The sequence below is a fragment of the Botrytis sinoallii genome, assembly GCF_014898435.1.
Source record: "Botrytis sinoallii strain Bc 23 chromosome Unknown BSIN_015, whole genome shotgun sequence".
Classification (NCBI taxonomy): domain Eukaryota; kingdom Fungi; phylum Ascomycota; class Leotiomycetes; order Helotiales; family Sclerotiniaceae; genus Botrytis; species Botrytis sinoallii.
In genome coordinates, this window is record NW_024066042.1 from 254,286 (window position 1) to 270,924 (window position 16,639).

Sequence of the window (16,639 nt, forward strand, 5' to 3'; positions counted from 1 at the left end):
GCATTGTGAAGGGAATAATTTCAGCTGATGCAGGTACCGTCTGATTGATATATGAATGGAAAGACTCTTACGTAACCACCCCCCCCCTCTCTCTCTCTGAGTCTGAATCTCTGTTCCAGAAGGATTTGGGGAATGCAGAAATAAGATTATCCACATGTGAGGAATTGGAATGTCTTTCGCTAGGTAGGACGGAGGTAGGATGCTGGTCACCCTGGGGAAAAGGGAACCCGAGGTTCATGAATGAATATCTTTCGGATATGGATCCCTCGATGGAGGTAGAGTATCCATGCCAACGAATTTAAATAATAGGTCGAGGGGTTCTTTAATGAGGTTATTTTACGTTGGCGTGGGTAGGAGAGATAGACAGATGCTCGATAGATGCTCCTGCGTCTGTGTACCTAGGTACGCAGAAAGTTTAATCTTGTTGTTCGGAAAGACTTCTAGACGGGGAAATTGACATAGAACAGATTGTCACGAGAGAATGTGCAATGTTGAGGGTTGAGTTGAAACTTGATATCAAAACCATCCATCTACCAGAAATCTACCAAAGATTCATGATTCAAGCCCTCCCAAAATATACCAAGCGATCAGATGGATCCCATACCGGTAGATGAGATTGAGTCAATGATAGGTACTAGTAGGTAGGTAGGTAGGTAGGTAGGTATATAAAAATATCTTGTAAGGGAGTCGATTCAGTCAACTGGGAGACTGGAGACTGGGAGTGCCGTACCTGAATCGCGAAAGCCTTGATAATAAGGTACTTTTTTATTAATTCATTACTACTACCACCTACCATACTTATTACCACGAGTTTGATTGATCCCCCGTCGGGTTGAGCAAGACATCCAAAACATTTCAAGGTTGAATGAAACCTTTGGAGAGGAGCAACCAACTTTATCAATTGCCCAACCGCTCATTCAAATTCGGATTCAATTGTGAAATTGGCTATTTCTACTTCATCACCTCCCCGTACCTAGTACCTCCTCCCTAGCACCTAGCACATATCTGGTAGTACCGCTCTCATCAAGTTGTACCGCAATTCTATCCTATACCATTCTACTACGTAACTTATTTCTCAGAAACACAACAGCCTTCACAACCTCCTCGTCCTCCTCCGCCTCCTCCTCCTCCTCCTTCGAAAAAGTTACACCCATTCAGTCGCTCGATTTTACCTTCATCACAATATTCTATTACGAAGACCAATTGATATTCTGTTTTTGAATCCTCCTCCCTCTCCCATCTACACCGCCGACTTTTTTTCCCCAAAAATCATCCCACCTACCTACCGACCGACCTACATACCCAGTATTTACTACTTGCTCAGGTGTCCTTCGATATCTTTCTGAACGCGAAACAAACAACTCAGTCCTTATCGAAAACACACGAGCAGGACTCAATCAACACACATACTTGGTGATCTAGACTTTCTCTTATTCAGATATAAGATAAATCACAATTTGGAATATTCGGGGATCCAAAAGGGGGAAAAAAAGAAAAACGTTGCGAGATTAACATTTTTTGGCTGCTTCTTAATTCAATCGATGGTTATTGTTTCATGTTCTGCAGGCTGAATGTTCCTTGAACTTTGAGTCGCCAACACATGCGGAGGTCAATTGAGTGGAACCCTTGCGACTCGACAACGTCAGAATTTCAAGCAACTCTCCATAGAGAAGATACGAACCATACGAGATTCAATCAATCTGCAAGGCCGAAGACAAATTATCTATCATCAACGATTTCCATTTCAATTATTCGCCCTGGCCACCCGCGACTCGAAGTACTCGGTTTAAGCATTACTTCCAAATTACAATATAATAGGGGGCTCGAACAAGGTCTGGAGATAGTTGTGGGTAATAAACGTTGATCATCAAATAATGGGTCCTCAATCAGAGGCAGGCCCCTATGCCGAAGGCGAAAATTATGATCCTTCACATTCCGATGATGGGGGAAGACTTACAACTGAGAGGGATATCACAATGCAAGATCAACATCTACCGAGGCCTAATGGCCCAGATAGGAGGATGAATGCATCACCGGCAAACAGTGTGAGCGGTAGAGAAGGTCCTATGAGAGAGGGGAGTCGCAGACCAAGCAATGAGCGCACACGATCACGAACGCGAACTGGAAGGACTGGCAGCGGATCTTTGAGATTGTGTAAAAAGTGCGGTGAACCTTTGACAGGTCAATTCGTACGTGCGCTTGGAGGTACATTCCATTTGGATTGTTTTAGATGCCGAGTAAGTCAATCCCATTTCGCCATCATCCAAAGGCGTTCAGTTTCTGACTTGGGTCTTGTAGGATTGCGGTCAAATAGTCGCATCAAAGTTCTTTCCGGTAGACGAAGAAAATGGCGAAGGACAATACCCCCTCTGCGAGACTGATTACTTCCGACGCTTAGATTTGATATGCCACCAATGTAATGGTGCACTACGAGGATCATATATCACCGCCCTCGAGCGCAAATACCACATCGACCATTTCACTTGTTCAGTATGTCCAACAGTGTTCGGCGCACAAGATAGTTATTACGAGCACGATGGTCAAGTTTACTGCCACTACCATTATTCGACACGATTCGCGCAACGATGTAATGGATGCCAAACAGCAATCTTGAAACAATTCGTCGAGATATTTCGAAACGGTCAAAATCAACATTGGCACCCTGAATGTTACATGATCCATAAATTCTGGAATGTTAGGTTGGCATCTCCGCAGGATGTACAAGAAATTCAACAGGAATCTGAAGATACGACGAACGAGGAAGGTCGAAATAATGTGCGATTAGAAGAGGAGAGAATGGAAGAAAAGGTCTACAAAATCTGGAGTGTACTGTCGACATTCGAAGAGTCCTCCGCGGCTTGCATATCCGACATGCTTTTACATGTTAGTAACGGTGCATATATGGATGGTGTGATGGTGGCAAAGAAGTTTATATGGCACGTTGATATCCTTTTCTGTTCTGCAGATAAATTGGATGGCATAATGATGAGAGATGGTTCAAAGGGTTAGTATTTCAGTAATTTACGTCCTCACTGCTTTTACTGATCTTGTTAGGGCTATCATATTCGCGCGAAGCAAAATTATTATGCAAGAAAATCGTAGCATTCTTCTCACTCCTGTCCAAAACTCAGGAGACAGGAGTTTCGAAAACTGGCGTCACACAAGAACTTCTTGCCTTGGTTACTGGTTTGGCGCACTACCTGAAATTATTGATTCGTATCTGTCTTCAAGGCGCATTAAAGGTCGAACGAGATCAAAAGGATCCAGAAGGCCTTCACCAATTCCTTGATGACTTGGGTGATATGGATGCAATCAAGAATGATGATAGATCGTTGGAAGCTACCACAGGAACACCTGGACTTTCGGCTCCAAATTCGGATTCATGCATTAAATGTCAAAAGCCGATCGAGGATGAATGCGCTCGCTTCGAAGAAAGGAGATGTCATTTAGCATGCCTGCAGTGCTCTAATTGTGAGCGAGATCTTGCTCAGAACCTCGAGGACATCAGGTTTGACGATGTAGAACAACGGGTATACTGTTGTAATTGTCAAAGTCAGTCTTCGGACGTGGTATCAGGATTCGTGCGAGTGACGAGGTTGCAACAATATGTCTTCCTTCTCAGAGTTGCTTTAGCTCGATTGCTGGAAATATTACGTACCAAAGGTACTCTGCCACATACTTCGGATGACCCCAACCTCAATGGCTACAATTCGAGTGAGGGTCATAAAGTACCCTCGGATGACGACCCTCCTATGTTGAGGTCTGAAGCTCGTTCGAAGTCATTTGGTGGTCCAGTTGATGAAAATCCACGTGAATCATCCTACGAAAATACCTTGAATGACGTAAGGCGACTACGAAGTACTCGAATGGACAAACATCTGTCTTCTACCATCAAAAAAGCGAGAACCTCGCGGATAATGGATGGTGTCGACAGTAAGAGGCCAGGTTCTGCAGGGGCTGATGGATCGGGTTCGAGAAACAACGAGTTTCAAGTAGTGGAAGACCGTGATGGTAACGGCGAATCGAGAACTGAATTAATGTTCGGTCATCAAGATGCTCTTACCCTGGACGATATTCCTAGAATTGTGGCTGCTGAACAAGCAAAGGAACAAAGACCAAATGCATACAAGCATGCCCGTCATGAGCTTTTCCGAACATCTATCACTGAACCTAAACTCATCAACGGTCATCAAAGGACTTTTTCTGCCGGTAATGACCTTGATGCACAAACCCAACGTCAACAACAGAGAGTTGCTGGAAAGAAATATTTCTCGGAATTATCCGCTTTGGAATACTTCATTGTACGTCATGTTGCAGTTATCGCCATGCAACCCATGCTGGATGGTCACTTTACTATGGAAGAACTACTTAACCTGATCGAGACTAGAAAACCCACTTTCTGGGGTAAGATGGGTAAAGCTTTCAAGAATGATGGCAAGAAGACGGCCGTCAAGAAGAAGGGCGTCTTCGGGATACCACTTGATGTTATTGTCGAAAAGGATGGTGCCGAGTCGACAGATGGTGTTGGTCCTGGAGCTCTCAAGATTCCTGCTCTCGTCGATGATGCAATTGCTGCGATGAGAAAGATGGATCTTTCAGTTGAGGGTGTCTTCAGGAAGAATGGTAACATCAGAAAACTTAATGAAACCGTCAAGGAAATTGATAGCGGAGGGTGTGATGCTGTAGATTTGAGTCGACAAAATGTCGTACAAGTCGCTGCTCTACTCAAGAAATATCTTCGAGATTTACCAGATCCTTTATTGACCTTCAAGCTCCACAATTTATTTATCGCATCGCAAAAGATTGCCGATGAAGATAAGAGGCGTCGAGTATTACATCTAACATGTTGTTTGCTTCCAAAGGTACACAGGGACTGTTTGGAAATTCTCTGTTCCTTCTTCAACTGGGTTGCATCTTTCCATCAAGTTGATGAAGAATCCGGATCAAAGATGGATACTCATAATCTTGCTACTGTCATCGCACCGAATATCATATACACGAATGCTAAATCTCCTGTCGATGATAATTTTCTTGCAATCGAGGTCGTTCACACACTCATTGAGTGTAACGAGCAAATGTGTGAAGTAAGTTTTCCCCCTGCATCTTCATTTATTCTATGACTAACAATATAAAAAGGTACCAGAAGATCTCCAATCCATACTGAATGACCCCGTCCTCTTCAATAACACATCCGATATCACAACCAAAGAAATTCTTAAACGCTATGGCGATATCAGTGCTTCCGGTGGTGTAAGACACACGGTCGAAACGACTGAAGCGACTGGCCATAGAGATGGGAATGGAAGACCGTTAGCTCCAGTGGTCACGAGAGTTGATGTTGATCCGGCGAATAATGCTTGGCAGAAGGAAAGTTCTGTGAGACATGTGCAGGATGCGCATATCGGCGGGCAAGGGAATCAGAATATGAACCCAAATCGAGAGTGGCAGGGTGGTGAAGGGGCAGAATTACAACATCCACCACAGATTTATAGGGAGGAAAGGAATAGGACGCCAGATTTGGGAAATGGTAATGGACATGGACATGGTGGGGAGAGGAGTGGGGATAGGGAAAGGGGGGATAGGAGGGAATATAGAAATTCTAATAGTGGGTGGGGACCAGGGAGACCGCCGCAGAATGGTGGGGTCGGAGTTACGGGAGCGGGATGAGTGAAGAGAAAGAGATGAATAAGATAGGAGATGAGAAGAGATACAGTTAAATGGGAAGAAAAGAGCATATGTGGAGGATCAATCATCTTATTGGGATAACAAATAACATATCTTGATTAGAGATAAAGTTTCGTGCTTTTGATGGATGGGGCTTTGGGAAAAAGTAAAGGGAGAAAACTGGGAGGTGAATTGGTGGATTAAGTGGATAGTAGGGATGAAAGAAGGATGGATGTAGATGAATTACATCCACCACCACTTCTTTGATTACCTAGATAATAATGAATGAGATATTTATGTTATATTTTATATCTTACTTTTTGTTTCTGTGTGTGTGTGTGTGTGTTTGGTTATAATGCAGTTTATATATATATATATTAGCTCTTAAATCTCGGATTTTAGATTTTAGATTTTAGATTTTAGATTTTAGATTTTAGATTTTAGATTTTAGATTTTAGATTTTAGATTTGGATTTGGATTTGGATTTGGATTTGGATTTGGATTTGGAAATATCATATTGATGGCTGGGGCTGGGGATACTTGGTTTCGCTTTTTGGGTGGAAGATGGTGTGGAATAGAATTGAATAGAGTGGAGTGGAGTGGAGTGGAGTGGAGAATAAAGAATAGAGAATAGAGGAAATGAAATGAAAAGGAGAGGGTGATCGAGGAGTGAGTGGGTGAGTGGGTGAGTGGGTGAGTGGGTGAGTGGGTGAGTGGGTGAGTGAGTGAGTGAGTGAGTAAGTGGGTAGTTATTGATTGATTGATTGATATATTCATTTCCATTTCTATTTCTATTCGTGTTCTTAAAGTTATTCTTGCTAATGCGAATGCACTTCTTCTTCTTATTATAATGTACTTGTCTGTTGTTGAATGTAATGAATCTAATATATAACTCTCTTGATTATTCTTCATCTTCCATCTTGGATATCTTATCTGTATCTGTTTCATTCTGTATCTGCTCATTCTGTATCTGCTCATTCTGTATCTGCTCATTCTGTATCTCCTACTCTATATTCTGTATTCTGTATTCTGTATTCTAACAGTTCTATCCGTCTTATTCTCCACCCTCACCCCGCACCCTCAACCTTACTCTCACCCCTCTTTATTCCTTTCCCTTTCACTTCTCTTTCTCTTCCTGATCCGCCGATTTTGTGTCTGTTTTGTTTCTGGCTGGGGGATTTGTATATCTGTTTTCGGGTTTGGTTTGGGTTGCGGTTGCGGGGGCGTTGGGTGGTGTGGGTTTGCGAGATCTGCTGCTGCTCTCCATCTCCCTCTCCCCGCACGAATAATCTTCCAATACACCTCTCCACGACTGACCCGGAGCAAAAACCACATCATGCGCGTAATAACATTCTTAGGTTTTTTCTCCTCCTCTCCTTTTCCATCTCCTTCTTCCTTCTCTCCTTCTTCTCCTCCTTCAATAATGCCGCCCATGTGGATTTTCAGATTACTTTTTTTTTCACGGGTCTGCATAGCCAGGGCTTGGATGTCACGGGTCTGGGCATCGAGGGCTCGTTGTATGGGTCCTGCTAAATTGCTGATGCTTGTCCTCTGGGGGAGTTGAGAAAGTATGTGTTGTGTGTTTTTCTTTCGGGGGCGCGGGGATGGGAGTCTTTTTCTTTTCTGTGCGGAGAGGGGATTGGGTTAGTATAGTATCGTGTATATTTCATGGTAATTAAATATACCACGCTAAAAATAAAGGAGGAAAACATACCAGAAGACAAAAGATGAGCGAGCCTAGTCGCATCCCTCACGGTCCAAAAATAGGGATCCAACACGTTGGAAATGGGAGTGAGAGGGAACTCGTCTCCCAACTCTTTTTTCATAAGATCGATTTTGCGTTGCAGAAATTGTAAGTTGGGGAGTGCTGGAAGACCGGGATTTTTTGGTTCCTGCGATGGTGGGAGATCGGAGACCCAATTGCGTGTTCGTGCGCGGCGATGAAGGCCTTCTGCGTATGAGGAAGAGGAGGGAAGATTGGATGAGATGATGGGAGTGGTGGGTTGGAGGGGAGTTTCTTCTGCGGATGACGAAGAGGGGGGAGGGGAAACTGGGAGGAGGCCGGGAGCCATGGGAGTTTGTTCTTCCTTTCCCTTCCATCTTTTCATACGATGCATCTTGCGGCGCAGACGTTCAGAGTCGGACATTGGTCGAAAAAGCCATTTTCGTGCAGGTGAGAGTTTATCGACCGATTGGAATCCTAGCGCCCTGTGCTCGATGTGTTCTGCGGATTGAGAAGAGGGAGAATGGGAGGCGGAGGGGAGATCGGGGAGATGGTGGATTGGATGGGAGTTTGTTCTTCTTTTCCTTCATCATCATCATCTTTTTCTTCTTTTTTTCCTTTTCCTTTTTCTATATTACTTTCTGGAATGATAGGATCTTTGGGAAGAACTTCGTCAAGACATGACGACATGACAAAGGTAATATGACGGATAGTGCTGAGTACCTCGACGATTTGATCTACTTTTGAGATTTGGCCGCCCACGTCTTCTGCGATTGTGGCTTCAGAGGTATGGGTAGGTGTGTCACAGGAGTCTTCTTCTCTCTCTTTTCCTGCAGAGGTATATGGGATTTCTTCCTCTGGGGAGTGCTCGCCAGTGGAGGTAGAATCATCGTGATAAGCTGTGGGAGTCTCTGGAACCCGTGTAAGAAGGGTGCGGAGATAAGTACTCAGTTGATCGAGTTTTGCGATTGTGTTGGTTATATTCACGTCAATGGTGGGTATGGCCCCAGAAGTATCTATAGGGATGATGTTGGCTGGGTCTTCTTTTTGAAGGGCGCTGGATGAGCTGTTGAGTTGATCTAGGTTTGAAATTGCGTTGTTTATCTCCGGTTTGATGACGATTCCAGAGTCAGCCCTAAGGATACTCATCTTTCTTCCTGCAGAATTTTTGGGGGGAGGCATTGGATACATCGCATGATCATAGGATGGTGAAACATGGGGAGTAGAGAGACTGTGAGACGTAGAAGGCGCCATGGTAGAGGGAAATGAAGGAGGAATGCTGGGTTTTTTCATTATGCCGAATATTGAGATTGTTGGTAAGTTCATAATGTTTTGTAGAAAGTTGGAATGAAATATGATAGAAAAGATTCTTGCGAGAAGTGTTCAAGAAAATTTTTTCTACTAGGTAAACTAGCATTGAGTACTAATGAAAACTTTCCTCTAAATAGAGGTAGAGATGGCCAAACTCCCTCTGACCAATAAAAATTGAATGAGGTTCAATTGGGAGTCGATCGACAGTTATCGAAGCTACTACAGCGAACAAGAGCTTGATTTTGTAAAACAATTTGCAGCAAGCCTGGCTTTCAAGTGGTGATCGAACCCGAGAAAGTCTAGAAGACGTTGAATCTTGGCCCAGTCAATCTGATAGATCCCCCCTAGCGAATTTAGCGACAAGACTAAGTCGCTAGACTCTATGCCCAGCCAGAGACCACATGTCATTTTCCGACAAAACCATCGAAAAACTTCCATAGGAACGTTCACATATTAAAAAAATAAGAGAATATGAATGGCATACACAGGCGAGAATGACCTAGGCCAAGCTTCTGTTTACAGAATAGAAAGAACTATAAACGAAAGAAAGATGACGCCAGGCGCCAATAATCAAAGAAAGAAGTACAGACATTGAGAGAAAAGCGACTTTCGAGGTTAGGATCATACCGGCAAAGACAATTTCTTCACGATGAAAAAGAAATAGGAAGCAAAATATGGAAAGATGATGATAGATTGCTCAAAAAAAAAACGAACTAATATTAAACAATTACCGGGCACATAAGGCTCCTACACCGACATGCAAGCGCAGTAAGAAAGGCAAGGGACTGCTCAAACCATGACAGACAATATGAAATACAAGAGGGGCAGGCTTGTAGTATCGGAGAGCTAAAAGTCTAGTAAATTTTAAGCCGCCTCCATGATCCAAGGAAAGAAGTCAATTTGCCCTCTTTACCATCAAATGATGTGGAAGGTCAGTTCTCAGGCTCGTAATTTCCAAGTATTGAAACCCTGTCTCGAGTGAGCTGAAGTGAAGATTGATAAGAAATGGAGCCCAAGGAAAAGTCGAAGACGGACGAAGAGAGTTAAAGAAAACATTGGAGAATCTTTGGAGGATAGGGAGGATCACACAGGTGAAGAAAGAGAAGGCTATGGAAATAAAAGATGATGTGTTTGCGATGAGCGAGTACTCGAGGATGGGGCAGTATCAGAGGTCAACGGTCTATTTTGTGAAGACGAAACGAGCTGCGATTTTGAGGACTGTTTTGAGACTCTATGCAAGGAAACAGAACAGAAGGAGGTGAATGTGAGGAGTTCCAAATATCTAGACAGTATAAACACCCATAGTGAAGGACAAGAAGAAAGTTTCAGGGAGGAAAGTATGAAAGATAAAGTGAGGTGATTGATATAATAGGTTGATGACAAACGGTTCATAATGCATTTGAATATAAGGGCATTAAGTTGGGGGATCAAATACATAGAAAGAACAAGCTTGGGGATACTTTGTTAGATGTGATACTCTTCTCATACTCCACATCCCAGCCGAAGATTCCCTTGACTTCTACAAGTCCCACCAAACTCCATAACTGACGATACCAAACCCTTTTTTCACTCACCGATCCATATTGCAACCTCCTCAAATCTTCTTGCTTCTCTTCTTTCCTCCAGCTGCCTTTTCTGTCCCAGAAGTCTCAACATCACCACTACTCTCCTTCAATAATGCTGCCCATTTGTCATCCATACTTAGATCTGCTTGGCCTTCTTGCTCAACCTTTTTCTCATCTTTAACCACTCTCTTTTGATCGACAGCTCCAATCACTGAGATATTACTCGCCAACATCTCCTGGAATGGTTGTACAATAAAATGACCTTTCACATCAAACCATTCTCTAAAAGGTTTTCTCAAGGTTCTCTCTTCCTTTGGTTGTCCGGATCTGCCTTTGGCCGCTTCATATATCTTGAATGTTAAGTTATAAATTGGTTGATGTTTTTTAGTTTGAGTAGAGATTTCGATGATGTGTTTCTTGTCTGGAGATGTGCCGATATATATAATTCCTTTCTCGACATAGAATAACCAGAAGGTAAGGAAGGTGTTGAGGATAAAGTAGATTCCAACCGCAATTGCTGTATAGGACTTTGTAGGCTCAAAACCATAGGTGTAGTCCCAGTAGAAACAGGCACCGCAGACTAAGACAGATGTATAACCAATTGCCAGACGAGCATCAGAGAGAGTATGTGACTGGGTGAATTTGAGGGAGTTTAGGTAGGTGGGGAGAGCATCGTCGGAGGTGTTTTTGAGATCTAGAATTGATTGTCAGTATTCTAATATTTGAACACTTTTTGTAAATAGATGTATATACTGACCAGGGAGAGAATGTACAGATATTCTTTCTGAAGCCATGGTTGATTTTTGTTCTTTTTCAGAATTATGTGGAGGGGAAAGCTGTTGTCGCAATGTACACAAAGAGACCGTGTCTTGATGAAGCTCTACTCGCAAGGGTCCGAGGTTAGCGTGAAAGCCACATTTGATGTCAGATTCAACCACAGATCTAGGTAGAATTCAACTCGCGACAACCCCTCATACATAATCTTCTCCAACAAAATAGATTAGGAAGATATTGCAAAGATGGCACAGGTTCCTGTGCAGACGATCCATAGGGATCCCCAGTTATTGTGAGCAAATCGCCATTTTCCATGTTGGATTGAGCTGACAAACATGTAGCTACTGGATCTTGATACCTATTACTATTGTTATGGTATGTAATTCTTACTCTTCTGATATTTGATCTGCCATCCTAACTCATCATTCAGATTCTGACTGGTATCCTTCGTCACTATGCTACCGTTCTTATGGCCACTACTCCCAAAAAACAAGAACTTCCAGCTATTCGCGAACAACGATCCTTACTTCGAGGTATCAACCTTCGTAATAACGCTCATGTTCTTACTCCCGCCTCTTTCCAACCACGCAGAGACTATATCGTACAAGCCTTCGAAGAAGGAAAGTTCTTGAAGGAGCCAGAGAAGAAGGGACAAGCAGCTCCAAATCCAATGACTGATCCAGCGGCTATGGAGGGAATGATGGGCATGATGAAGGGAAATATGTCTATGATGATCCCACAGACTTTGATTATGGGATGGATCAATGCATTTTTCAGTGGATTTGTTATTAGTGAGTTGCTTGCTGGAGGTATCAGGCGGCTAGATGTACTAATATGAGACGTATAGTCAAATTGCCATTCCCATTGACGATTAAGTTCAAGAGTATGTTGCAAGCTGGTGTAGCTACCAGAGATATGGATCCACAATGGATGTCTTCCATTTCGTGGTATGTTCTTTGTATCTTTGGATTACAATCTGTATTCAACTATCTATTGGGAAGCGATAATGGTATGTTGATCCTCTCTGAGTGTGATGATAAGATGCAATACTAAGTAAACATAGCTGCAAGTCAAATGGCCCAACAAATGGGTCAAATGGGTCCAGGGGCAGGTGCACAAATGTTCGGACCAGGTGTAGACCCCGACAAGCAATTCCAAGGCGAGGCTGAGAATTTATCTGTCTTGGCTCACAAGAGTACATTAGAGGGCGTAGAACAGAGATTATTGGAAAGCGTGAGGGTGTAAATCAAATAGTTGGCCTAGAGTATCTGATTAGCAGAAGTACTTCCTGTTGAAGTCAACGGTCCTTGATCGTACACAATACATGCAAGAGATACCCTACAACTCGAGTCAAGACATGCACGCCTTCTGGGGACAGGAGTTATGAAAATCGGGCGCGAGTTAATTCTCTCATGCTACTTCATGTCACTGATAAGTGGCTAATTATATAAACCCATCTTCTACATCACAGTTTTGTCAATGCGTCCGTACTTGAGAAATATACGGTAGGTTTCTGTTATTTTCTGAAGGTGTGTATACAAGGTCACATGAGTGATCCAGACGTTCCTTCCATTTTCGACTTCACTTTTCACTCTCAATTCAGAAGTCACGCTAGATCATTACCTACACCTTTGACCGTGGAAGGTTTTCATGTTTAATTTTCATCTCTTCCATTCTCTATCCACCATCTATCATTCTATCTCCATTATTACTTGTCCATTATCGTCCAATCTACAAATCTCATCTCTCGAATATTTGCATGATACTTCATCATCTAAATCATGTATCGTTCTGCTTCGTTGGATCTTCCCGATGATACAATGAATATGCCTCCACCAAGTAGAACTGGAAGCAGGTCTGCAAGCAGAAATACCACGCCGCCAGTTCTTAAGCTGTCTCGTCCTGCTGGAAACGGCTCAATTTCGCCAAACACATCCACAGTGAGTGTTGGTGTTTTCATTCGAGGATTTGAAGCTGACATTAAGGTTTCTAGTTGACTCCAACTCGTAACCATTCGATATTTGGTGATGTTGAGAAGGTTTCCAAACCCGTAGATTCCATAGTAAGTATTAAGCTTTTTATGCAGTGACTTCAAAGCTGACATTGAGCTTTCAGACTGTCAACACCAAACCCGTTGAATCAACTGAGGCCATTGAGAATGATTCTACTGCCAAGAGAAGAATTAGCGGAGTCGATATGCGTCCGTACAAAAAGACACGTTTGATTGAGTGAGTTTTCTCAAATCATAATTCATAACTTGTTATACATACTAACTTCCGACTACAGATCATTTTCCGAAACTGTGAAGTTGATTGTTGGACCCAAAACACGATCCAAGACGTTTATTGTTCACAAGGATATTCTCTGTGCAGCAAGTCCCGTTTTTGAGGCTGGCTTGAAACCTGAGTGGCAAAAGGGAGGAGATGCCACCATGGAGCTACCTGAAGACGACCCAATATATTTTGCGTCATTGGTCTATTGGATTTACAACAATGAAATTGTCTATCCGCATGACTATACGGGAATACCAATGATAGGGCTTGCTGGTGTCTACCATTTGGCCGAAAAATACCAAATGCCACGACTCCAGAATGATCTCATTGATTCTTTTGTTTATGAAACTGTCACCAACGACCAACTTTTCTTTCCACGCGATATAACTTCGATTTTTGACAACTCCCCAGCAGCATCGAAGCTTCGTCTTTTTGTCGTCAACTGTAGTCTTAAGAACTGGGCTATGTTTAAGCACTTGGCCCCAGAACCAAAAGACTACTGCGCGGACTTTCTCTTCGAAATATTCAAAGCTTTCGCAATGAATCCGGAGGTAGGAGTGAAATACACCTTCTTAGATTCCGAGAATCAGTATTGTGAGCTGTATCACATCCATGAGGCCGAAGAGGAAGGGAAGTGCAAATCTCTCAAACTCCCCGAACACGTAGCATCGGATTAAGTTGATGGAAATGGGTGGACATTTGCTTGGGATTCTTAAAACATGTATTTCGCCAGATTAGCTATCTTTACCAATCACTACACTTCTTTGATTTTCTACGCGGCCATGAACCCATAATCTTTGCATTTTCAGCATAATTTCCTCCCTCAATGTATCAATGAAGATGTGATGATTCCTCGCCAGACTTTATCTCTAATTGAAATGCCCGATGAGTATCGTCGGATGTTGTATAATCAAAACCTAACAATTTAATGGCCTCATAGCTTCTTAACGCTCCCATGTCAAGACTCTTTTGAACCTAGCAATAAAATGTTCTTTTAGACTTTAGAGTGTCTACAATGACCTAACTCAAGTGGCTACCAAAAGGCCCCCCCGGTTTGTGTTTCCATATTAGCTTTTTCTCCAGATCGCAAGGTAAATTGAGTATCATATTCGTAGTATGGGATCGTCTCATTGAGCTTCCTTTTACTCTACCATTCTCTGTACCCAGGCGTACAACTTCCAAGTACCTCTATAGACTTGCTATGTTATTCGTAAGATATCACTCTGATTCTCAAAGAATAGTTTGTGTGAGCTTGTCATCCTGTTTGGCTAGGACGTTGTTTCCTATTCTCGGTAATGGTATGTTTTCCTGTTCCTCTGTTTTCCCCCTGGGATTGTTACTTGCTTTTATTATGTGTAGTGTACTTGAGTAATGGTGCAGGTAGAAACTATGTGATGAAGCACTCTGATTTTGAAGATGCGGATCGGATTAGCAACGGGGACTGTCTGTGAGTCTCGAAAGCTTGGAAGAAATGTATCACACGCTTAAAGAAAGGTATACGAGTTAAGATGGTTTTGTAAGATGTGAGGTTCTGCCGTAGTTCCTGTTAAGATCATAAGTCGATGACGAATGGGAAGTACAAATTGAAGGCTACCGATAGCACCTGCAGCGTTTGAAATCGGTATTTATAGACTCAGAGAAATATACACAATGAAAGCAGTAGTTTGGTGGAAGTTACAATGCTTAGCTTTTATGTAATCTGACATTTAATACTTGAGCACAACCAACCACTCTTCGCGGAAGACCCTTTTCCATGCCTAAACTCCAAACACCTGATATCTTGATATTACTGCACAGAGTGGCAATGAATCATGCCTTCTTTGACCTTTTCACAGGCTCGTCATCACTAACAATATCCTCATCATCGTCCCCACCCTCATCATCATCAGCTACATCTCTGCTTCTCTTCAATCCCTTCATCTTTCTGGTTTGCAACTCCTTCAAGTCTTGTTTACCAAGATGTATTCTACCCATCTTGTCACCAACAATATCCGTGGTGATATTCTTCTTTGGTCTCTCTGCACTTCCTCTTGCTCTTCTCATTGCCTCCTTCATTATGCTCTCATCGGCTTCCTTGACTCTGCCAACTCTGAAATCCATTCTTGGTCCCATCTCCTCAACCTCAACTCTTGGTAACTTATGACCACTCTTCTTGGTCCTTATCAAGTATACTCTGAGATGGATTTTTGGTTTCTCTTCCTCTCCGTCTACGCTATCCCTGGCCGAGATGGAAACGATGTATTGAAGACCCTCCACATCCACCTTGTCTGCTGGCTCTCCCTTAAAGAAGTCGAGGAACATCGATTTCGCAAGTGTATATTCGTCGGAAACGGGGCTCTCGAATGGAGTACCCGAGAACAAAATCATAGGCTTTAATCCGACGGCGCATTTCTTGTTCTTGAATTGACTTAAAGTCCTGAACGAATCCGCATCAAGATTCAGCTCTAACAAATCCAAAACTTTATAATCGAACATTCTACAGAAGGTAATAGAATGTGGGCGTTTCTTAGATGAGGAACCGAAAACTAAGAGGGAAGCATCGTTCTTCTCGGAGAAAAACTCAAGGGAAGAAGGATCGTCGAATGGATGAATACTATTCTTCTTGGTGAATTTCTTTGCGAGAGGTAAGTGAAGGGTATGAAGATCTGTGAGGCAGTCTTGAGTAGGTTGAGAACATGTTGTATAACGGAGAAAGAGAGCGGTTTTTGGGTTCTCGACTGGCTTGGGTGCTTTTTTGGTGAGAGCGCGCTTGCTGCGAGCATTACGGGGTTTGCTAGTAGAATCTGTTAACATAAAAAGTTCAATTGGATTTGAAAGGAGAATTAAAAGTACTTACATTTGACGTAACATGATGAATTGATATTATGTGGTATTATGTGATTGTTCAAAGGGAATGAAGATATTAACAAATGCCTTCTTTACTTCTTCTCCAAGCTCGAACTTTTTTTTTGCGATCCGATAATAGATAAAGCACTAGCGCCGAAATTATTCCATGAGGCATCAATGTCTGAATGCCTGAATCTCACATGTTAATATTTCCACCCTGCGGACCTGAGCGGACGCTAAATGAATCCCGGTAAACTATGGATGAAAGTCTGTGGGGTAGCGAATGGATATCCGAATTCATGTTCATCCCCATAAACATGCCGAGCTTCATTCCTGAGTTTACTTTTTGCTTCATTGACTTTATTTCTTTGACAATACGTCTGCGATTTGACTACTGGATTGAATAGATACACGTGAAGGTACAGAGATAATATTTATCACTTCTTTCTTTCTTCTCTTCAAGGAAATTGCTGGAATTGGAGTATTAAGTTACCGAGGTTCGT

The 16,639-nt window shown here is 42.7% G+C and overlaps 6 protein-coding genes across 6 annotated transcripts; 3 read left to right on the forward strand and 3 right to left on the reverse strand.

Moving 5' to 3' along the window:
• Positions 1-1,874: 1,874 nt before the first annotated feature.
• On the forward strand, positions 1,875-5,667 carry EAF02_008130 (uncharacterized protein; the record flags this gene model as incomplete). Its single annotated transcript, XM_038904178.1, has 4 exons — positions 1,875-2,237; positions 2,299-3,004; positions 3,055-5,084; positions 5,137-5,667. 4 exons carry the CDS (start codon positions 1,875-1,877, stop codon positions 5,665-5,667), a joined length of 3,630 nt encoding a protein of 1,209 aa, XP_038755900.1.
• A 1,486-nt stretch (positions 5,668-7,153) lies between these two features.
• Positions 7,154-8,680, reverse strand: EAF02_008131 (uncharacterized protein; the record flags this gene model as incomplete). The annotated part of the gene is made up of 3 exons (XM_038904179.1): positions 7,154-7,287; positions 7,379-7,888; positions 8,026-8,680. 3 exons carry the CDS (start codon positions 8,678-8,680, stop codon positions 7,154-7,156), a joined length of 1,299 nt encoding a protein of 432 aa, XP_038755901.1.
• Positions 8,681-10,292: 1,612 nt separating this feature from the next.
• On the reverse strand, positions 10,293-11,057 carry EAF02_008132 (uncharacterized protein; the record flags this gene model as incomplete). The annotated part of the gene is made up of 2 exons (XM_038904180.1): positions 10,293-10,957; positions 11,021-11,057. The coding sequence occupies 2 exons, from the start codon at positions 11,055-11,057 to the stop codon at positions 10,293-10,295; spliced, it is 702 nt and encodes a 233-aa protein (XP_038755902.1).
• Positions 11,058-11,119: 62 nt separating this feature from the next.
• EAF02_008133 (uncharacterized protein) lies at positions 11,120-12,282 on the forward strand (the record flags this gene model as incomplete). Its single annotated transcript, XM_038904181.1, has 5 exons — positions 11,120-11,329; positions 11,379-11,412; positions 11,468-11,828; positions 11,885-12,046; positions 12,101-12,282. The coding sequence occupies exons 1-5, from the start codon at positions 11,283-11,285 to the stop codon at positions 12,280-12,282; spliced, it is 786 nt and encodes a 261-aa protein (XP_038755903.1). The 5' UTR covers positions 11,120-11,282.
• Positions 12,283-12,818: 536 nt separating this feature from the next.
• Positions 12,819-14,010, forward strand: EAF02_008134 (uncharacterized protein; the record flags this gene model as incomplete). The annotated part of the gene is made up of 4 exons (XM_038904182.1): positions 12,819-12,977; positions 13,031-13,099; positions 13,153-13,265; positions 13,324-14,010. The coding sequence occupies 4 exons, from the start codon at positions 12,819-12,821 to the stop codon at positions 13,985-13,987; spliced, it is 1,005 nt and encodes a 334-aa protein (XP_038755904.1). The 3' UTR covers positions 13,988-14,010.
• Positions 14,011-15,119: 1,109 nt separating this feature from the next.
• EAF02_008135 (uncharacterized protein) lies at positions 15,120-16,160 on the reverse strand (the record flags this gene model as incomplete). Its single annotated transcript, XM_038904183.1, has 2 exons — positions 15,120-16,083; positions 16,147-16,160. 2 exons carry the CDS (start codon positions 16,158-16,160, stop codon positions 15,120-15,122), a joined length of 978 nt encoding a protein of 325 aa, XP_038755905.1.
• Between the last annotated feature and the right edge of the window lie 479 nt (positions 16,161-16,639).